Source organism: Chelonia mydas, chromosome 7, assembly GCF_015237465.2.
Source record: "Chelonia mydas isolate rCheMyd1 chromosome 7, rCheMyd1.pri.v2, whole genome shotgun sequence".
In the NCBI taxonomy this organism is placed as follows: Eukaryota; Metazoa; Chordata; order Testudines; family Cheloniidae; genus Chelonia; species Chelonia mydas.
In genome coordinates this window covers 82,203,060-82,226,761 of record NC_057853.1, presented here as the reverse complement: position 1 = coordinate 82,226,761, position 23,702 = coordinate 82,203,060, and the positions used below count along the sequence as shown (strand labels likewise).

General features: G+C 43.8%; 1 protein-coding gene across 5 annotated transcripts in view; it reads left to right on the top strand.

Annotated features, from left to right (window-relative positions):
- UNC5B (unc-5 netrin receptor B) overlaps positions 1 to 23,702 on the top strand; it is a 150,531-nt gene that overhangs the window by 99,244 nt on the left and 27,585 nt on the right. For all 5 annotated transcript variants that reach the window (XM_037904736.2, XM_043551489.1, XM_037904735.2 and 2 more), the window contains exons 2-4: positions 7,307 to 7,528; positions 17,212 to 17,355; positions 21,076 to 21,179. In XM_037904736.2, coding sequence (XP_037760664.1) covers positions 7,307 to 7,528; positions 17,212 to 17,355; positions 21,076 to 21,179 — 470 coding nt within the window. The remainder of the gene's footprint in view (positions 1 to 7,306; positions 7,529 to 17,211; positions 17,356 to 21,075; positions 21,180 to 23,702) is intronic.

The following is a 23,702-nucleotide window of genomic DNA, read 5'->3' as shown; positions in this document are numbered from 1 at the left end:
ATGTTTACATTCGGTATATACAAACCTACTTTATAAATGATCCTGGCATTAGAGTTGTAAAACAAAGTCATAAAAATGGCCTGCAGCTCAGGCAAAGAGCATAAATGGCTCTTTCCGCAGGCAGATGAGGGGGAAGCAGAGCACGTCCCAATCAATATTTATGTGTGTCTCTGCGTTTCTGCAGTACAGGAAGGAGGTGGAGCATATGCACGCTATACGTCGCGAGCCATTATGGTGGGGCACTGGGATTACTGTTTTTTCCTGGGTGAATGCTGGGTCTCAGGAAAATGAGGGACAGGAAATGCTGTTGATAGAATCAGTCAGGTGCTGTGCAAGCTTCTCCCACAACGCTGACCTTCAATCTCCTTTTCCTGCCCCCAGATGTTCCAGTGTTGGTCCAGCTCCACCAGTGCGCCTCGTTCCTGACCTGTAACATGCCCAGTCACTCCAGTTTCTTGCTTTTGCTGGGCAGTGGCTGTTAGTGGGGGTGAACTGAGATACCAGCAGCTGTACTGTAGAGACTTGATTGAGGACACCAAATTCATTACACCTGTGATCAAGACTTCTTGTTAGGTCTCTGAGTGAACAGTCAGTGCATCCATCCTGGGATCAACCACTTCTTTGAGCATAGATGAGTTAGCAGAGGAGACTGGGAGTCTGGAAATCTGGGTTTTCTGTTCCTCCCTGTCCACAAGCCAGCTGCTCTGGCACCATGACAAAGTCACTCTCCCACTGTGTGCCTCAGTTTCCCCATCTATATGGGGCGGGGGAGATAACAGCAAGTTATCATTGCAGAGATAGACACTTCGTTAATTTTTTAGTAAGACAGTTTTGAATCCTGGTAGGAAAGTGCTGTCGGAATGCAAAACATTATTTTGAGAGGTTTTCACACTTCATTGGCTGATGCTGGAAAAAGATACTCTTACTCCTCAGCCTCCTTTGCCAGAAAATCTAGATTTGTGGAATCAAAGAGGTTACATTATTTTGCAAAAAAGCCTGGTGATTGAACAGTGGGTAAAACAGGTGAGATTCCCTGTGATCCAGGAGCTCGTAGAGTGTATGAAAGGTGTCCGTTTAAGGAGAGGCGATGTAGTGCTACGGCAGCCACTGTATTGCCACCCCAGAGGTATAGGAGGAAGAAATAACTAGAGGCAATGGAGGCTGAGAACTTAGGCCTGGGAGAGCCTCATGTGAACTCATTAGTGACGATGGCACCTAAATAAGGGTGTGGTGACACGGTGATACATAATGGCATTTTTGCAGCATGCATTGGCTTTTTACGCATGTGCATGTGGTTAAGAACATATTAATTTATGGGACATACTGGAAGCACCGAGGAGTCAGTGGGAATTCAGTCATGAATAACCTGGCACTTCCCATCTGTTTGTATCAGCTGCTCTTACCTGCTGCTTTGCAAAGGTCTCTGCAGTGCTGCACCTGACCATCCCTCTGAATCAGCCATGCTCAGCCAAATGCAGGGTAGAAGCCTCTCCAGCACAGACTAATCCATCCACCCACCCTGTTGCTTGTAGCCGTATTACTTTTTTCCTTGATTCTCATCAGGCCAGGTTAGAGATGCAGACTGTGGTCAGGCTAGTGCCTAGATGGGGAGATCTCCAGAAAACATGCAGGTTCTGCAATAGGTAGTGTTGGCGATTCAGCGAGAAAGTAATGCTCTTCCTCCTGGGACGGTACTGAATCAATACCACAGCATGGCACTAGGCGTGCTGCGGTTTTCAGATGTGAGGTAAACTAGAGGTCTTGACCTCCACTTGAGCTATTAAGGATTTCACCCCACAAAGTCTCATGCTTAGATTGTGAGGAAGTACAGTGCCCTATGGATTTTATACTCAAAGCCAGGCTCATAGATCTGCTCTTCTCTGTAAACCAGTAAGAGTGTGTTCCCAGCGGCACCTGGTCTGAAGAGCACTGAATATGGTGACTAGGGAGGGTGATTAGAGTCAAGTAAATGGTTTGTAACATGGTCGTTTATTTCATACCTTGAACATGTATCTTAGGTACAGTGTATGTTCCATTTCACCTGGTTTCTGTTCACCTAATGCACTTCAAAAATTCGAGTGACACTTTTTGCGATATGAACAGTTTTTAGCCTTGGTGTCTTGGCTAAAATTTCAACTCTAATATAGGGTCTGCTGTTGTGTTGTGTTGCTGTGTAATAGTTGTTTTGTTTCACCCCAGAGGTAGTAGCATTTCAGTGATGTGAGGTATAAGATGATGTCTGTCTGATGAAAGGTGAAGACTTCTCCTGTACTGCTCCTTTCTGTCCATCTGTATCAGCTGGTCTCTACTCACTGCAGGGCAGAAGCCATTTTGGTCTTGTTCCTGTCCATCATGCTCCATAGTTGGCCAGAACCTTGCTATGTCTATCAGTTGTGTTTGGTGTTGTTCGCAAAAGACAATGGTCTAATGCACTCCATTGACAAGGTCACCTGCAACATTATCATGGTCAGCAGTTTTTACTGTGATTCTTCCCGTACCTATTTCCCCCAGTTCTGATAGGCTCTCTCCACTCCCTTGCTCCTTATCTTTGTAACTGGTGGGGTGCTTATGTCACCCCTCAGTGCTGGTTGTCCTCTCAGAGATCCTGCTGAGCTTTCTACTAATGTCTTCTTTTTAAAGGCCAAAACCAGAAAGCTGTGAAAATGCATGTTCTTTAGTCATCACTCCCTGGTGTTTATCTGTGGGATCTTCACTAAAGGACACTTATTCATTAAATCCTTCAATCCTCAAGTATTTGAATGTTCATTGCACTGTGTTCAGTTCTTCACAAAAACATAATGCTCTCCTGCCTGTTTCTTCCCCTCCTACTCTGTGATGACTTAGAGCGCCAGTCAGCAGCCTGGTGTTTGAGTTGGGCCACAGCTCGCAATAGCTCTCCAGGAGGGCATTGTACAGCCTAATTATTCTGTGTCCCAGTGCAATTGGTAGGGTGCTGAGAAAATTACAGACCTGCAAATGAAATTACGGAGGGAATGGCTGGTGGCAGCAGCAGAGAGGGGAAGAGCCCGAAAGAGAGACAGAGAAGCTAGCCTGGAGTTTAATTCATTGTTTCCAAAAGAGCAGTTAATGGATTATGACAAATGTCTTACTGTTCTCCCTTAGTGTTGTGTTAAAATGGAAATGGAAGGTCAATTTTCCTAAATGGATTTTAAATGACTGACCTCCTGTGTTTTTTCACTCACTGCTTTTCACTCAGGAGGCAACTTGGTCATTTTGCTTTCTTGGTCTGCTTCACTTTTGTTTTCTTTTTACTTCCTATAACACTTTCAGTGTTCTGTGGTCCTATTTTATACCATAGCTTTTTGCTACGGGTGACTAGGGAGTGGGCTCACTTCAGCATTGCCAGCTCTCAAGATTTTATCATCAATCTGGCAACATTTACTGTGAAAGTCCTAGTGCCTGGAGCTGAGAATCTCAAATTCCACTCCCCAGTTAAAAAAGGATAAGCTTATAGCCCTCAGGGTTGCAGAGAAAAGCCTGAAAACTTGACCTGAGAGTTACCTAAAGGCTCTGAAACCCAAAAGTCAAATAAAAGAACCTTCGCATTTTAAAATTTCATGATTTTTGCAGGGCCGGATTTCGTGATTCGTGAATGCTAGGGGTTTAGTGACTCTTAGTTTAAATGTTAGGGCTCATGAAGGTGATGGAGTAGACAGCATTGGTTAGAGCTGGACACAGGGCACGCAGACAACTCTGCTCAAGCATCTCAAGCCCAACCTGCTACATCTTGTGCTGTTTCCTGGGTACATACAGCTCTGCTGTGGTAACTCAGTACTGCCCTACATCACCTCTGTTCTGTCTCACCCCTTGGCCTTGCCTGAACACGAGCTACCAGTTGTCCCTTTGTGTCAACTTTTGGTATGTGTATAAATATTCACTAAGATCAAACCTGAAAAACTCACTACACTTGTAACCAGAATGGCATACTGAACTCAGGTTTCTAGAGAGGAGACTAGTGTATTAGATCCTTGCTCTGCTGTCAAGTGATCTAGGATCTTGCTTTCTTTATAGCTTTTGATTCCTAAAGCAAATGGCCTGGCTGGAATAGAAGTAGTCATGTTTATGTGCCAGGGAGATTGAGAGTGTGTGGTGTCCAAGTCCATTACCAATTCAGTGGTTTTAGTCATGGAAAAAAAGTCACTGGTACTTTAGATTATATTTGCAGCTGCTGCAAAACCTCTATTGTTGATCACTCATGAAATATTGTGATCTCTGTGTTGGGGTGTATAATCTTCTGAGAGGGATGAGCAGGGCATGGGCAGGGGTAGTGGAATGTGAGTATAATGTGAAAGAAGTGGGAGAGTTGGCTGGTATGGGGACCACTGGAATCCAAAAAAGAGCTGTGCCTAAAATCTGAAAAGACAGGTCTGTGTGATTTATGTTGTGGTCATGGTCAGCTTTCCCAATGCAAGCCCTGCTGGGGTTTTGTTTGGATCATACCAATGCATTCCTTTAGGCTGCCTTTAGGCTGTGGGATCGGAGGCCCTGGGGCAGTGCCAGACCCTCTGCTCATTCTCACAGAAGGGAACCTGTGAAAAGAGCTGACATGGAGCAGGAGACTGGGAGGAAGATGCTGTGAACAGCCTCCTTTCCGTTTCTACAGCTTGATTTTCTTTAACCCCTTTGGTTCTGATCAATGCTTTGTAGGTACATCCTCCAAGCATCCCCCTTCAGAGCAACCTCAAGTGCCTCACATGTCCTGATAATGCATTCACATTGCTGTTTGGGGAAGTGATGAGGCAGCTCTGACATGAAGTGCGTGCCCCAAGTCCTGGATTTATTGTGTGTTTTCCCTATTGCAAGTACCGCCACCCAGCAAGAACCGCAGGATTAGTGTGATTTTGGAGTGCTAGGGTGCCAGTGACACACTATGGATGCCCTGGGTCTGGTTAGCAGCAGCACAGCTGTGGGTCAGAGGCACTTGGTGGAGTCATTCATAGGTTGCTCATGGCTTCAGTGAAGGGTGAAAGAGCAGGCTTCTGTTGGAGCACAGAACATGGCAGAAGTACATTTAATTTATAATCTAGTGACGAATGTTCTCTGGATTCTTAATATTTGTTTTTCTTCTCTGAGGGCCTCCAGTCTCTTTCATAACCCGAGAGATATTCCTCATCCCCTTCCCTTAAGGTCCCACATTGTAGCAGCCTTGCTCCCGGGGGATGAGGTGAATATATACAACTGCTCCTGAGCCCATAAATGTCCCTCTGTGTATTAGCCAGAGGACCTCACTGTAGAGTGATTAAAAGGGCTCCCTTCCCATATAGGCACTCGCCCTCTGTAAGGCTCACAATCTTGAACTGGTCCAGGAGCGAGGCACCCAAGCTTGGGTCTCCTTTGTTGTCTCACAGCTAGTAGGCTGTTGGATTCTGTTTCCACCATTTGTATGTGACACTGAACATTACTGAGAGCTGCCCCTGTTGTCAGCAGTGAAAATGGGTACTTCCCCACTCACATCGTTGCAGGTGAAGGTGTCTGAGAGAGAAGAAAGGGAAAGGCTGCCACAGAGCAGAGAAGCATGAGGGATAAGCAGGGGAAGGACAAAATCTGGAAGAAAATAATCATTTTCAGGCTTCTAAGAGGGTATGGCAAACTGGGTGGAGTGGAAGTAATGGCAGTGAAGTAAAAGCAGCAAAGAGTAAAAGCAGTAAATGTGGCACCTTATAGACTAACAGACATATTGGAGCATAAGCTTTCGTGGGTGTATACCCACTTCGTCAGATGCATGTGAAGTAGCTGGCAGTGATTTCTTTTTACATAAGAACGGCCACACTGGGTCAGACTAATGGTCCGTCTAGCCCAGTATCCTGTGTTCCGACAGTGGTTGGTGCCAGATACTTTAGAGGGAATGAATAGAACAGGGAAATTATCGAGTGATCCATCCCCTGTTTTCGCTTCTGGCAGTCAGAGGCTTAGAGACACCCAGATCATGGGGTTGCATCCCTGACCATCTTGGCTAATAGCCACTATGAACTTATCTAGTTCTTTTTTAAACCCACTTATACTTTTGGCTTCCCAGCATCCTCTGACGATGAATTCCACAGGTTGACTATGCATTATGTGAAAAAGTACTTCCTTATGTTTGTTTTATACCTGTTGCCTATTAATTTCCTTGGGTGACCCTGGGTTCTTTTGTTATGTGAAGGGACAAATAACACTTCCTTATTCACTTGTTCCAAACCATTCATGATTTTATAGGCCTCTACCATATCCCCTCTTAGTCATCTCTTTTCAAAGCCAAACTATCCCAGTCTTTTTAATCTCTTCTCATATGGAAGCTGATCCAAACCCCTAATCATTTTTGTTGCCCTTCTCTGTACTTTTTCCAGTTCTAATAAACCTTTTTTGAGATGGGGCGACGAGAACTGCATGTGGTATTTAAGATGTGGGCACACCATAGATTTATATAGTGGCATTATGATATTTTCTGTCTTATTATCTATCCCCTTCCTAATGGTTCCTATCCTTCTGTTAGTGGTTTTCGTTTGTTTGTTCGTTTGTTTTTACTGCTGCTGCACAATGAGCAGATGTTTTCAGAGAACTATCCACAGTGACTGCAAGATCTTCCATGAGTGGAAACAGCTAATTTAGACCTCATCATTTTGTGTGTATAGTTGAGATTGTTTTCCAATGTGCATTACTTTGCATTTATCAACGTTGAATTTTATCTGCCATTTTCTTGCCCAATCACCCAGTTTTGAGAGATCCTTTTGTAACCTTTCCAGTCTGCTTTGGGCTTAACTACCTTAAGTAATTTTGTATCATCTGCAAACTTTGCCACCTTGCTGTTTTTCCCTTTTTCCAGATCATTTATGAATATGTCGAACAGCACTGGTCCTACTACAGATCCTTGGGGGATCCCACTATTTACCTCTCTCAGTGTGAAAACTGACGATATATTCCTACACTTTGTTTCCTATCTTTTAACTTGTTACTGAGCTGTGAGAGGACCTTCCCTCTGATCCCATGACTGCTTACTTTGCTTAAGAGCCTTTGGTGTGGGACCTTGTCAAAGGCTTTCTGAAAGTCCAAGTACACTATATCCACTGGATTACCCTTATCCACATGCTTCTTGACACCCTTAAAGAATTGTCATAGATTGGTGAGCCACGATTTCCCTTTACAAAAGGCAAGTTGACTCTTCCCCAACATATTGTGTGTATCTATGTGTCTGATAATTCTTCAATAAAAAACTAATTGGTTTAAACTCTGGTTACACTTATGGAAGCATTTGTGGAGCATGCTCAGTACGAGTAACTGGTTCCTGACTCTCTCCCTTTCCTTGCAGGAATTGAGTATGGCGATGTGCTTCCAGATTCCTTCCCGTCAGCCCCTGCAGAGACCCTCCCCCATTTCCTACTGGAGCCGCAAGATGCATACATTGTAAAGAACAAACCTGTGGAGTTGATCTGCAGAGCCAACCCAGCCACTCAGATTTACTTCAAGTGCAATGGCGAGTGGGTGAATCAGAATGACCATCTCACTAAGGAGAGCCTGGATGAGGTGACTGGTAAGAAACCACTGTAGACCTGACTCTCATTTTACCCCATTCCTCCCCCCCAATTCTCTTTGCTGACTTTCTCTCTCCTCTGCTACTTCATCTGTCTACTCCCTCTCTCTTTTTAAGGCTCTGTAGTGTGCAACAGAGTGGTATTTAAAGCACATTATTGGGCTGGCATGCCTGAAATGGAGGAATAACTGGATCCCTTTCTGCTCTGGATGAGGAACAGCATTACCGCCTCCTTTCAGCATCGCCTGACAGGATGGATCCCCTTTAAAAGTGTTTTGTAAGCCCCTTCTCTGGTTCCACAGTCAGATTTTGCAAGTTCAAGGAAGACCTTCCCACCACTTAGGAATGAATTTCCTCTCTCTTCTTGTTGCCTACCCCATCCATATATTGGTAAACTGATATAATGCCTCCCCAGTACACCCTGTGAGCATTTTACTTTGTCTAATTTTCCTTCAGGCCATTGATGATTTTTGTTGGTCTTTAGTGAAGTCTGAGACTGAAGTGTCCATGTGTGAATGCAATATTGGAGGAGCATTCGCACCAGAGCCAAAGAGAACAGGAGTGTGATCACCCTTCTCTGTGCTGTGAAGTGTCTGCTTGTGCCACACAAAATCAGATTGATCTTTTCTGCTGCCAGATCCTTCTGCAAGCTCATGGCTAATTTGTTGTATACTATTGCCCAGAAGTCTGTCTCAGAATTTACCACTTTCTAGTTTTCCTCCTCCCATTGTATATCTGTAATTTGAGATTATTTCCCCCCAGATATATTAGCTTGTATTTTTCCAATTCATATGATTATTTCCTGTCCATGTGTCCAAACGGTCTAGGTCACTTTGTGTGATTTCTCTGTCTTCACTGCTATTCACAGCTCCTCTCAATTTTGTATTATTTGTGACTTTCAGTAGAAGAGCTGCCCCTCCAACTTCAGTAGATGAAGATATTAAATGAGACTTTACCTATCAAACTCCCTTGCTGTACCCCACTGAGAAGCAATTTATCAACATGTTAAAACAGTTGCTTCTTGGAACAGCTATTTCTAGAGAACACAAAAGGAGACCGTGTTCCTAACTTAGTCGTAAGTAACCCACAGGCGTTTCAGTCAAGAAGTAGCTATAGTTGAGCCACTTAATAATAGTGACCACAATGTAATTAAGTTCAGTACCCTTGTGGGAGGAATCATACCAGCATGGCTTTTTTAGATGAAAATTGTTCCTCTCCAAGCTACAAAACAGTGTTGATAAAGGAGAACTCTTAGATATAATTTAGTTGGACTTTCAGAAAGCACTTCACAGGAGGTGGTTGAGAAAACTAAGTAGTCAGGCTAAGGTGTAAAATACTGACATGGATTAGAAAGTGGCTGAGACAGAAAACCAAGAGCAGGAATAAATGGTCAGTTTTTAGCACGGCAAAAGGTTAACAGGATCCATACACGGACCTATTCTGTTTGATCAGAGTAGGATGGAAGATTTTTGGTTGGGATTTTTCAAGGAGCCTCAGAGAGGCCTGCAATGCCCATTCAGTTTCAATGGGATTTGGGTGCTTAACTCCCTTAGTCTCTTTTGAAAATTTCAGCCTTTGGCAAAATGCTTTTCTGATAGAAAAGTAGTGCAAAATTCTCAGCAAAAATGTTTGACAAATGGTTCGTCTTTCTTTATCCAGCTCTATTTAAAGTCTGTCTTAGGTACTTGTATCACCCCATTTCTGTGGTATCAGAGTGCCATACAATCTTTCATATGTTTATCCTCACAATATCCTCTAAAGTAGGGAAGTGCTATTAACCCCATTTGATAGATGGGGAAGTGAGGTACTAAGGGACTTGTCTAAAGTCCGAGAAAGTCTGTGGCAGCGCAGGGAACTGAACCCTGGTCTCCCAAGTCCTGGTCTAATGCTCTAGCCGCCAGACATTCCTTCCTCTCTAATTGAATATATTCACTAATGGTCTGGAACAGGCTGAACAAGTAGGTGGCAAACTTTGCAGATGACACAACTTTATTTGCGATAGTCAATCTAGAGAGCTCTGAGGAACTTCAGAAGGACCTAACAAAGCTGAGTGAATGGATGGCATAATGTCCGATGAAATTCACTGTTGACAGAGATAGGGTAATACACATTGGAAGCAACAACGTGAATTACTCACACACTTTGCTGAGCTCTACATTAAGAGGAATCATACAGGGAAGAGAGCTAGGGGTCAGCTCATTGAAAAGCTTTGTTCCGTGTACAGTGGCAACCAAAAAAGCAAACAGGATGCTTAGAGAATAGGATAGAAAAGAATATTGAGACTTTTATAATGCCATTATATAAATCCTTGGTATCACCCTCACCTGGAATACTCTATTCAGTTTTGCCAACCCTATATCAAAAAGGGTAAAGCAGAAGTACAAAGGGGTTCAGAGGCTGTCAATGAAAATGACTACAGGCAGGGAAAAAAATTGGATGAGGAGAGATTGGAAAGATCAAGATTTTTGTTTAGAGAGAAAATGAACAAGAAAGGGAGATTATACAAAATGATGGCTCGTCTAAAGAAGGTAGGTCAGGCACTGGCATTTATCTTTCTCATAATCCAGGAATGAGGGGACATTTAATGAAATTGAAAAGCATTTAAAACTGATAAAAAGAAAATACACAACACATAATCATTCCACAGGACTCATTGGTAAAGGGCACCAGAGGCCAAGAGCGTAGTCAGATTCAAAAAACAATTAGATATTTAATGGATAGTGAGAATGTTGACAGGTAGAATTTAAAATATAGATAAGCGATATCATCTCTCTCATGCTCAGAGCATAAATCAACCAGTAGCTGCCTGGACTAGGAAAAATGTATTTTATGGGCATATTATTCTATAATTGTCCATTACAGGATTTCTTGCACTTTTCTCTGAAACCCTCATGGTTCTGGTCACTGTCAGAGATAGGATAATGGACTGGTTGAATCATTGGTCTGATATAATTAAATGGTTTGCTAAAATGTAAATATTTTACATCTACCCCTCTCTATCACTAATTTTGTAACTGTGTCCTAAACAAAAAAGACCAATCAAGTTTCTCTTATAAGTTATGGTTCTGTATAAGCCCATGGATGTGGTGAATTGTTCATCACTTGAAGTCTTTAAATCAAGACGGAATATCTATCTCAAACAGAGGTTATGGTGTTGATGCAGAAGTTATAGGTTGGGGTTCTTTGGCCTGTGTTGTGCAGAGGGTCAGACTAGATGACCATAATGGTCCCTTCTGGCCTTAAAATCTATTAATATTGTCTATTGTTCATGATCCCATTAGCCCCTAGATAATGATTTTCCCCCAATGTTTTTACCAGTACTTTACTAACAGCACAGCAATTACCAGGCTCACTCTTCTTTGCTTTTTAAAATATCAGCATTATAGTTTCTCATCTCCAGGTAATCAGTACCTCCCAAGGTTTCCATCAGTTTTCAGAATCAAATGTCAGTGGTACATGACATCTGGGTCAGCTGATTTGTGCATGTTCACATTTATAAGTATTCATTCACCTGCCTGTTATGAAGAGCTTCCTAATTGTCTCAATGTTTTCCCGTTCCGTCATCCTCATAGCATCACCATCGAGTTTTAACTGGGAGTTCACTCCGTTCTGTGAGTTCTTGCTTGGTTGCCTTTCCAAAACTCTGTAAAGGGAAAACTGTTTATTTAAACCTGAGATATTTGAGCAGTCCCGCATGAAACCACTTTTCCTGTTCTTTGCATTTTTCTTTTCCAGAGGATTTGCAGTCTACTATTCCCTATTTACACTCTTCCTTCAGGATTCCCAAGTCACTTTTCATTCTAGTGAATTTGAATACTCCTTCCAGTCGCACCTTATTCACTGTGTCCCAGATTTTAAAAGGTATTGAGGCATTGCTGCAGTCAGTGCTGTAATGCCTAACTGATTTAGGAGCCTAAATCTCATTTTCAAAAGTGATTTTAGGCACTTAGGAGCCAAAATTCCATTGTTAGGCAACGGGATTAGGATACCTAAGGGTGTAAATCACAATTAGGCATTACAACGCTGCAAGCAAGAATACGCAAATACCTTTAAAAATCTGGGCCTAGATTTCCTAATAAATGCACTTAAGATTCCTTAATTACCTTGCATGCTGAGTTTACAAGTTGCAGGTCAGACCCATAAAAATGAGGATAGTAGTGCAAATTTTGGGATGGGTGGCTGCTCTGAAGGGAGGTACATCACAAGTCAGACATCTCGTTTAACCCCTCTCCTTCTGGATTCATGCAGGGCAGCTATCTCCCCCAGCTGGGGATTACCAGGAGAAGGGTGTATGGGGATGAAGTAGAGTTGTTATTCTATCATAGGTGATGAGGGATTGTAGGAAGGAAAAATGTTTGTTCCTGAGCAGTTAGTTTTTGTTCTTGTTTGCGGGGTTCAGTTTTCTATGTAGAATGAATGTATAACTATAATTAAAATGTCCATTAAAGAAATGTGTACTGCACTGTTGAACTTCTGCAAAAGTCCATATGAAATGGGTAAATTTATTTAATTACTATCTAAATTACCAGTATGAATATCAAATGAATTCAGGATGGCAGGAGGCTTTACAGTCCCAGGAGGCTAGTTGCTGCGTACTGCTGTAATCCCAGCTGTGTGACCATCATACCAGCTAAAGGAGCCAAATGTCAGGTCAGATGTGATTCAAAGGTGGTGGAGCAAGGTGCAATGCAAAGGAGTTTAGTGAAGCTAGGGAGATGGGCACCTTATGTGAGCCAGGGTGCGATAATAAAATAAGCCGTCTAATAAAGGTAGCAGTGCATGGGGCTATATGCAACATTATAGAGCAGCGAATGCTGTAGTAACTATGTGTTTTATATCTGTAACTAGCTGGCAGTGCTTTCTGGGGTTTATAATTCCATCATGGATCTTTGCTCAGAGTTGGAACTCTACATACTACAGAAAATAGAGAAGCTGGTTGTCTCCAGTGGTTCTTCTGTGCTCTGCAGTTCAAAAAGGGCTTCATTTTCTCAAGTGGAAATGTGCAGAGTCTTTAGTTTAGAATGTGGGTGGTTACCTTGGAGAGAAAAATGCAGCTAAAAGGCCCACCAAGAGTGATTTCATTGTAATAAGGTGGTGACTTGTTGTTGCTTCTTGTACCTGCTGGAAGTAATGACACGTGGTGGCTGCATTTAATGGGTACTCCCCACATGTTGCTGAAGTGTAGTGGCCACCTTTACTGAGGACATGAGCAGCTTTCCACAGTTACTGCCAGACTGCACCTTTGACTGCTCCTGGTCTCTCTGAGTGCACTCCCTCTAAATGTCAGGTCTGTAGTAGTCACCTGTCCCTGGGAATGGAATGAACGTGGGGAGCTGGACTAGAGTTCTCGAGGTCCTGTCGACCCCTGTATTTCTCAAAAAGAAAAGGAGTACTTGTGGCACCTTAGAGACTAACCAATTTATCTGAGCAATAAAAATTTGAGCAATTTATTTGAGCTTTCGTGAGCTACAGCTCACTTCATCGGATGCATACTGTGGAAAGTACAGAAGATCCTAATTGGTTAGTCTCTAAGGTGCCACAAGTACTCCTTTTCTTTTTGCGAATACAGACTAACACGGCTGTTACTCTGAACCCTGTATTTCTCTCATTCTCTCACTCTGACTGGGCCCTGGATTGCATTCCCCTGTGCATCAACGGTGAGTTGCCTCAGCAAGTCTGACATGTATCCAGACCCTACAGCTCTGTTCCCTCCAGGACAATGACAGTGGTAACCAGTGACCAAAACAACCTCCTTAAATCCATATATTTATTTAGAACAAAAGCGTTTTGAAGAAAACCTATCTTAAAAATGATATAGTGGACTATACATATGTCCTAAGCTTACCAGGTGTATAACCATCTTCCACCGGGGGACCTTGGTTGGACTCACTCCATGCAGACTTCTCCCTAGAGCATCTCAGTTTCAGCCCTATGCCCTGTCAGAGCTCACTGACAACTCCCTGGATAGCCCCTGATAACTTACCCTCCCGCCCCCACTTGGCAGGAATCAGGTCACTTTAACTCTTTATAGCCCTTTGATCTGGTAATTCTGTGCTATGGCAAAACAAGGTTTGCAGCTGGTTGAGACAGGATCTTGAAGTTAACACTTTTCCCCATTGTCTTGTAAGTATGTGCTTAGGCATTCTTATCTGGGAAGCCATTACATGGCCTTCATGCATTGGACCCTATTGAATTTGAGCATTATGGATATATAGTAAACAGTCCACTGCCCCCAGTGTAAATTAGATTGATCTGTTATATAGGAAATTCAAATAATGGCCAATATACAATAACTTCCTCCTACTGACTGGTTACCTATAGTGTTCATAAAATTGTTATATCTCAATGTTCATAACATGGGAAATAGTGGCCATTTTGAGTAAGGGAGTGCTGTTGATATAATGGAAAACATAGGAAAACGTTGCTAATAACTTTGCTTAATTAGAACCTAATTTCTTCAAAGACATATTTGAAGGCATTTGGCAATGAGTTTTCACTATATGAAAAGTCTGAAGGATAAAAATCTTTCATGTATGAGCAAAAGGGGTCTGGAAAATGTTCTCACTTTGGGGAAAAATTTCTTAAAGGCCCCACTTGTAATTAATTTTAACTCCTAAACGCAGTAACAGATTTAGTTGACCGTCCTCAGAAAATTCAATCTTCACTCACAGATTGTGCTGTAAACTTGGAGAGGAAACATTTTGTTCTTCACTGTGGTTGAATTGCAACTATAGGTGAAAAACTGAATCCAACTTTCATATAGAGGCAATACTGCACCTCTGTAATAAAACTATAGGCAGCTGGCTTACCTGACCAGCAGCCATACTGAGCAAAGAAGCTAGAATCAAGATGGCCTACTATGCTAACAGTATTCATATCAGGTCCACTATGCATTGATAGAACAACTGCAAAGGGGAGAGGGGTCACAAAATTGCCCATTTCAACTTAACATAGTAAAGTTTGATTCTCTTAACACAATGTCCTTAGCTACAGATCAGAAATATGAGCTTTGAATAATAACTTTTATGGTGAATTTTGTTAAAGTAAACATACTTTATAATGTTTTGTAGCGTATCTTAGTATATTTTATGTGGAAAAAATGAAAATAAGCCAAATCAGAGAATAATAATTCAGACATAAAAACAGCTAACATCTGTACTAGCAGCCATGCTAGAAAGTAGCTCTCCATTTAAGTGGCCATGGGGAGCAAGACATATGAGTGTTAACTTTACACTGCTAAGATGCATAATGGTCTAACATGGCAGTTTAAAGCTATAACCCCTCTTTATGTGGTTAAACAATTCAGCCAAGATTTTCACAAATGACTAGTGATTTGGGGCTATCTGACTTCTTGGGTGCCCAACTGAGATACTTTGAAGGGCTGATTTTTCAGAAAGCGCTGAGCACCTCCCTCTGAAAATAAGATCCCTTTAAAATGTGTAAAGACTCTTGACATCCAAAACATGAATCATTGCTGGAAATCTTGGGTGTTTTTTGTTTTTTTTCTTCCCTAAACTTTCTTTTTTTCCATGGGAAATCTTTTTTTGTTTGTTTCAGGTATCTCATTTTTTTTCTATAGAAAGGTGATTAAAAATAAAGTAATTTCTAATTGCATTGATGGAAATATATTAACCAAAATTTGAATTAACAAAATATACAGCTGCACATGGTTTTGAAGTCTGTGCCTTTAAAATGCAAGGCTAGCACATGATCTATTAAGTTACACAGACTTTGATAGATCGCTAAGCAACCCTTCAGGTTTCCATCGTGTTCTGTCAGTGCAATAGTAATGTATTAAAAAACAGGGAAGGGCACTGTACATTTTGAACAAAGCGTGTTCTTCAGTTCATACTAAAGCCATGTCTACACTACTACTTATGTTGCCAAAACTTATGGCGCTCAGATGTATGGAAAAAAACAACAACAATCCTTGAGTGATGTAAGTGTTGCCAACATAAGCACTCGTGTGCATGGTGCTATTTTGGCAGGAGACACTCTCCTGCCGATATAGTTACCGTCGCTCATTTAGGTGGTTTTCTTATCTTGACAGGAGAGCGCTCTCACCTTGGCACCGCGTGGCTACACGAGTGATCTCACAGTGGCACAGCTGTACTGGTACTGGTACAGTTGTGCCGCTGTAAGCTTGCTAATGTAGACATGGCCTGAGCGAGGGATACATGTCTGGAATATGTCGTGAAAATAGGAAATCATTCCCCATTTTGTTTCTTCAACAATAAATATAAGGACGAGAATGTTCTGTATTTTTCTCCATGGGTGGGGCACCTACTAAAATAACACTTTTCCTTTATTTTTTTAATGTGATGTAGATGTGACTAGGTTTGTACAAAAACACAGAAAGGCTAAGGTATCAGTGCCTGGTATTGTTGGGGCAATAAAACAGATTCCTTAGTGTATACAGATAGTAACTGGGGCTTTATTTTAAACAAGACAGAGTCCTGATAGCGGCTCCTCATATAAGTTATCACACCCTGGGATGGCTAAACACAGCCCAGCTGGCTAAGGCATGTTCAGGAAACCAGAAATAGTCTCAGAAGTTGACCCACTTGACCACTTGCCATGACCCTGTTCAATTCAGCTAGATTGTGTTTCTCAGTTTAAGAGACAGAGTCCTCACCTTCCTCTTTCATCTCCTCTCAGCGGCCACTTCTCTCTCGCAGACTGTGAGGGGCTGGCATACTGTTCTTGCCACCTCACTTCACTACCAAATGTGAGGAGTCACGTGATTTATTTTCAAACCATTTTGTGCCTTCAGGGCCTCTCTGCTGGGTGCAGTGGCACCATGTGCATCATCGGAGCTTTAATATGTCCAAGGGTCCTTGTCAGCTGCAGATAGGCACTTTAAAGGGATGTTGTCAGGCTGATTTTGACACAACATTTAGTCTATGTAGAAACAAGATTTAATGGGGCCTAAAGTGAGATCAATAGAAATGTGTATAGATTTAAAAAAAAAAAAATTCCAGTGGAAAAAGATTTTTTGTTTGGATTTAAACATTCCACTGCCTTGTTTTGGAACCCAAACTTTTCAGCATTGTGGTAGTGAATAAAACCCTGGAAGGATACCTGACATGAACCTGTCTAGAAACAGAAGTGAAATTGACTACTTTACTTCATTGCCCCGCCTGGGCGAAATGTAAAAAGTAAACAATCAAGAGAGTGGTAAAAAGCAAATGTGATGTTTTTAAATCCTTCAGTTTTAATAGGGTATGGTGGTATTAAGAACTCAGGATATTCAGCTTATTTGTTTTTGAGATGAGATTTTTTTTAAAACCCTCTTAAATGGCAATGCAGCAGTACCACCTGCATAGCCAGAAACATGGTGTCATCTTTAAAACACTGTGTGTGGGTGGAGGGGATCCTGGCATGGATCAGAATTTGGATCAAGCCCTTAAAAAGAAGATGGATGGGACAAGAGAAGAAGTGGTTGCAGAGGAAGAGAGGAGATGACTATCTCATGAAGAAGGGTTGTTTCTCTCATCAAATGCATCCCTCTGTCAAGTTCCTTTTTTGAGCTGCAGGACCATCATTTTCCTCCCCTTCAATCAGTGCATGTGTGTGTGAGTACACACATGCGCACACACAGTATACTTCCATATGCAGCTTATTTCATAAAGGTTCAGCATTCTGGCCTCCTTAACCCTCTGTTTTGTTGTCTCTCCTTCCAGGGATCCTGGTGCGGGAGGTCCAGATTGAGGTCTCCCGGCTGCAGGTGGAGGAGCTCTTTGGTTTAGAAGATTACTGGTGTCAGTGTGTGGCATGGAGTTCTGCTGGGACCACGAAAAGCCGAAGGGCCTACGTCCGGATAGCGTGTAGGTGTAATACACACTTATCATTCATCACAGCCCCTGTCCCTATCTCTGTCACTTGCTCTTTCTTGCCAGTCTGTCCCCACACCCTGCATGGGAAATCCTTTTCATCTGCCCTCATGGGGAATTTTGTGGAGTGGGGTTCTTAACAGGTTTATGCATTTGACAATCTGTGTAGGGTTTTATAGTTACTTAAGTTCGCAGGAGCTCCTACTCCCATTCCAGGCATCAGAGCAGGGACAGAATCTCTCCTCCCTTATTCTAGAGCCGGATGGTTTCCTCCCAGTATAGTTCCATGACTCCTCCTTTCCCACTGCCTGCCAAGCTTACCCAGGATAACCACTGAAGTAGATGCTAACCCCACTCCCATTTAATGAGCCAGTGGGGTTCACGCAGTGTGGCAGAGCCACATTCCTCCATTACACCACCCTAGCCATGCCTGCTGGATTTAGTGGATAGGATCAGTGCTGTCTAGTGGTTACAGGATTAGGGCCGGGAACTCCTGAGAACTGTTCTCAGCTCTACCATTGACTCACGGTGTGACCTTGGGTAAGTCATATACCCTCTCTGTACCTGAGTGTTCACACCTGTAAATGGGGATAAACTTACCTGTCTCACTAGGGTGTTGTGGTAATTAGCTAGTTAATGTTTGTACAGCGCTTTCAACATGCTCAGCACTTACATGGTGCTTCATTATTTTTAAAAAAAGAAAAGGAGTACTTGTGGCACCTTAGAGACTAACAAGGAAGGTGCCACAAGTACTTCTTTTCTTTTTGCGAATACAGACTAACACGGCTGCTACTCTGAAACCTGTCATTATTTTTAGCAGCGTGACAAGTTAGCACCTCAGCCACAGAGGTGATTTGCCTGATTCAGCAACTGTAAATCCTACATCCTGGATTGACCTCCTGTGTTGTTTCCTTTAGCAAGTGAATAGCTCATGCGTTGGTAGGGTGGGAGAAGTCAACAACTGGGCTATTCTGCCACCCAAAGGATGTAAGAGGTGATTCTCTTGACAAGGAGAGAGCTGGGGAAACAGTGCCTTGCAGTTCTGCCAATAGGGAAGTTGTTCTGTGATTAAAGATGCTTCCCTATAGAAGCATCATGCTGAATATGGAAAGTCCATATGGAAACCTACTTTAAGAATATGTTACAGTTGCACTCTGTACAGCTTGCACGAGGAAGCCCCCTTCCCTGTATGCACTAGCTACACAGCTGAGCAAGGCAATATGCACCTTCCCTTTCTGCAGAGCTACTAGGTGCATCTTAGACCATATCTACACTATATGAGAACTATAATGTCCTAGCTATAGCGCCGTAAATCTGCCAGCATAGCCCCATAATGTAGACACAGCCTACACCAATGGAGGGGGTTTTCCATCGCTATAGGCACACCACCTCCTTGTGCGCTGGTAGCTAGGTTGGTGGAAGAATTCTTCCACTGACCTAGCCACATCTGTGCTCCGGGTTAGGTCGGCATAGCTGCACCGCTCGGGGGTGTGGATATCTCACCCGCTGAGTGCCATAGATATGTCGACCTAAGTTTTAAGTTTAGACCAATCTTAGTGGGCCTCCCTCTTGCACACCTTACAAAGGGCGCAGTAGCCCCTTTGTACCTTTCCACGAGGCAGCTGCGTTAGCTGTGTGTGCACCTGCAGTGCTGCCTCCCCTCCAGAAGACTCGGAGGGACTGAGAGCAGGGTTATTTAGGGTGGAAACTGTTATGTTGTTTTATCTGTAGCAGTTGCTTTTCCCCTGCTACAGCAGCTGAAATGTTCTCAGCCTTCAAGGCTGTTTTGACACGAAGTGATGCTTCCTGCTCTCAGTTGACAGTAAGGCCACAGCTAGGAATAAAGCTGTCTGGTTTCTTAGGAACACACAGCACTTTTTCTTTAATTTGCCTGCTTTGAGGCTACATAAAAAGCCTTCTCTTTTCTCCTTTCCAAAATGGTTCCCAGCTCAGTGACATTTGCTACTGGACCGCTGAGTTTCACGAAGTCACCCTGTGGCTTGTCACACACCCCATAAAAGCAGGGGGGGAGGGGGAAAGAGAGAGAAGAATAGCACAAAAAAAGGTTGGTGCCCAATCGCACTTCGCTCAAGTTGGAGCAATGCTTATTGGAAGCAATTCCTATGGATTGCAGCGCCATCTAGTGACGAAGGGAAGGACTAGTATCAGTTGCTCCTTTTTCCCTGCTAAGTGTGGCCCACGAATGTACAGTAGGCCTGCACGTGGTGGTGTATTGGACTGCTTGTCCTCTTTCTTTTAACATCCCATGTGATTATGAGTAAAGACATATGTGTTCCATGTACATAAGGCCCAGTTCTGCCATCCTTATTCACAATTCACAATTCACAATTCACACTCCTTACTATGCAGCTGGTGCCAATGACTTCAATGGGATTATTCCTGAAGTAAGGTACTGCTTAATGTAATGACGGCAGAATTTGGCCCATGGATAGCATGCTACTTATAGTACGTAGTATGAGCACTGTAATATATGGCCACTTTCATATTAGATCCTATATGACCTACTATGTCATTTGCATATTCTGTAATTCCAAATGTTAACACATAATATTTATGTATAATTCACTTAGAATAAGATAAATGCAATTTACGTGTGATGAAGGCACAGTGCCAGATTTTCAAAAGTGCCCAGCTCCTAGGAGTTACTGGGCAATGGGCCTTTTGAAAATCTGACCACTTCATTTAGGGGCCTAACTGGAAGCAGAGCCTTCTGAAAATGTTGTCTCATTTAGAATCATAGAATATCAGGGTTGGAAGGGACCTCAGGAGGTCATCTAGTCCAACCCCCTGCTCAAAGCAGGACCAATCCCCAATTTTTGCCCCAGATCCCTAAATGGCCCCCTCAAGGATTGAGCTCACAACCCTGGGTTTAGTAGGCCAATGCTCAAACCACTGTGCTATCCCTCCCCCAGGTGCCTCCGATGGAGCTTTTGGGGGCTGAGCTCTTTTGAGAATCTGGCCCATGGATTTCCTTGAAATGCATAGTGCTACTTAATAGATAGCATGAATTCCAGCTCATAATGGTACATCCCCACCCTGACCTAAGCTGCTCCAGCATGCTCTGCCAGATGCTCTGTCCCTCTTTTCACTAGTGCGGCAAGCAGCAAGCCCATACTTCAGTGGTCCCCTTTCAGAAACACAAGACTTCTTAATTTTGGATGGATTTTGATGAAAGAATATGAAGTTTCTAGGCAGGAACATGAAACTCTGGCAACAGCGGACTAGCACGTCCCCCCTTCTGCCTGCTCTGAACAGTTCATTTAAGGGAAGGCGAGTGAATCCCATTTCAGGAATGGGAGAGCACTCAAAATCATGTTTTATCCATGGGCAAGTGGATGTCAGCCCTTGTTCTGAGACATCTTTTGGCAGACTTGGCCTTTTTCTGCTGGAATATGATTCCATCCAGAAGACAAGCAAGCACCTGGGAACAATAGTTCTTACATTGGCAAGGATAAACTGGGGTACAAAGAGCCCAGCTAGGTGGGTGGGGCAGGAAAGACGGGTGGAGGTGGTAGACAGGAAATCTCTGGGGATTCTGAGTGGGCTGGTCAGCAGGCCATGTTACACTAAACTCCTGATAGATTTTATCTCGCTGCAGGCTCCTCTGTCCATATATGGTACCCCCAAGGTTTTTTGGGTTGCTCCATTCGTGTCACTGGCTGATAACACTTGGGGCTCATTTTTCTTTCCCAGACCTGAGGAAGAACTTTGACCAGGAGCCTCTAGGGAAAGAGGTTCCACTGGAACATGAGGTGTTACTGCAGTGCCGCCCCCCAGAGGGGGTGCCAGCGGCAGAGGTAAGCCATGCTATCTCTCTCACACCTCCCAACAGCAGAGCTGAGGGGCCGCACCAGATAGAAGGTGCCAGCATGCTGGGGACATATTTTACTCCCACAAGAAAAACTCTGCTCATACATTTTAGCACAGCTATTTTCCCCCTGCGTCTTTGCCCAAATAAATCAGATTTTCTATTGACACTGACCCTGGCAGATGACCCTCAGCATCATAAAGCCCTCTTCATAGTGAGGGATTACTACAGGGAAGACTGCACCATCTCCAGTCCCCTGAGGGCCTTCAGTCGAGCAGCAGCATCCCCAAAATGGGCAAAACTGGCAGGGGATGGGACGGACATGTTCAGATCAGCAGAGGGATGTGCTGATTTACCACAGCCTGTGGCAGTCTGGCTCTTAGGCATCCCTCCACAGATGACTAGAGCTGCTCTCCCTTGGCAGAAAACCCTAGGGAACGCTGCTTGCCCTCGGTTGGCTGTATCCCCCCAGGGATGTAATGGGCTAGACTGGCCCAATAAAGCCGACTTCCCTGCCCCATCGGGAGCAACACCATTTCAGTGCCCAGCTGCCAGCCCCCTCACTATACAGGCTGATGCATGAAAACAGTGGGAAGGAAGGAAAGTGAAGCACATTTCCTCTCCCACCTGCAGTCTCTGTTTATGGCTGTCCTGGTGGGTGTTAGTCTGGAGAGACTCCACCCTCTTAGATTTGCAGGAGTTGCTGGTTTGTTTCTGAGAGCACCTGTAACTGTTGGAAATTACTTTCCACCTGCCGGAGGCGGATGCTAGAATAGCTTTTACAAGGCTCCTGGCATAGCTTGTATTTTGCCAGTTTTAGCAGGCACGCCGCTTTCTGTTATGGATTTTACTGCCCTGCCCCTTTTCCTGCCGTGGTTTTTGTTTATCTTTAATCAGAGGCTATGGGAATTTACTGGTAACCAGCCCCTCCCTGCCTCCCTCAGCTGGACGCAGCTGTGGCTTCAATGAGGCCTGATCATGAAGGTGAATAATTGCTAGCCAGCCTTCTACATTCACCATCGTGATCCATTAATAAAACAGCACAAGCTATTTCCAAGCCACCTTCGGGGATGCGGCCTCCCCCAAACTCCGGTCAGCCCCCAGCGCTCGCATCTTATCCATTGTCCCTTGCAACACTTTTACCGTTCCAGCTGGGATTGCTAACACCTCAGCAGTGTGCCAGTTAAGTTCCAGCGAGGAGCAAGGGAGAGAGCATATGAGATAGATTGGGCACATCTTTGCAGATGGATTGGGGCCATGATGGATGGCCTCTTGTAGGCCGTCAGCTTCCATTATTCAGCAAAACTGTTTATTTTGGGCAGTGGAACTGTTATTCTGACATCTAATAACACACTTAACCTCAACACCTGTTCAGCCCACGCCTCCCTCCTGTACATGCTCATCTGCCATTAACCCTTTGCAGGAGTGATCTGGAAGAAAAGAAAGCACAGAATGATTTGTTTAAATGCTATGGGTAAAAATGAGTGAGTGAGGCCTGGAAAGAGCGAAGTTCATGGACTCTCCTAGCAAGGCAGGGCCTTTCCCCAAGGCCAGTTGCCTTCCTCCTTGCTCCAGTAACTCAGTGCAGTACCATTAGCATCACTGTGAGTGTGCTCTGTGTGTGATAAGCTTCTGACCTATCATCTCTCATAGAAAAAGCAATTAGATGGACAAACCAGGCTAGTGCCAGCCCAGCTTGTAGGGGAGGTGAGAACAGTTGGGGAGGGGTGGGCTTCTGTCCCCGTTCTTGAGTGGTAAACAAAACTCACATGCCTCAAGTTGTCAGCATCTCTCCAAGCAACGCAAGCCTCATTCTTGTATGGAATTTGTTGACCGTTGCAACTTTTTTGATAGTGTGTAAATAAGCTACACCTAAAAGCCGCAGGAAAGGTTATTTTAAATCTTTAGTTTTTTTCTTTTCTCTTTCACACCTGCATCTACTTTAACAAGCCCCTGCACACTGACTGACACAGAAATACGTACACACATTAGAGAGGCAGTGTTCTCCAGTGGGCAGAGCACTGGACTGGGACTCGGGAGAGATAGGTTCTATTCCTGGTTCCCGGCTCCATCACTGTGCCAGTGACCTGATGTATGTCTATGGGCATGTCACTTTACCACTCTGTGCCTACCTTTTCCCTCCAGCGGTGTTTTGTCAACTTAAATTGGCAGGACATCCGAGTACAGGGAGATGTGCCAACTCATGCTTGGAGTATGACCACCATGGATGCACAGTCCCAGCAATGGACACACCAAGGATCTGCATGATGACATCATGCCTCATAGGGCTATATCTTGCTCACTCCTAGTTCTGACTCACAGATTCCAAGGCCAGAAGGGACCATTGTGATCATCTGGTGTGACTTACTGTGTAGCACAGGCCATAGAGCTTCCTCAAAATAACTCCTAGAGCAGATCTTTCAGGCAAACATCCAATCTTGATGTAAAGATGGTCAGCGATGGAGAATCCACCGTGACCCTTGGTAAATGGGTCCAGTGATTAGTTACCCTC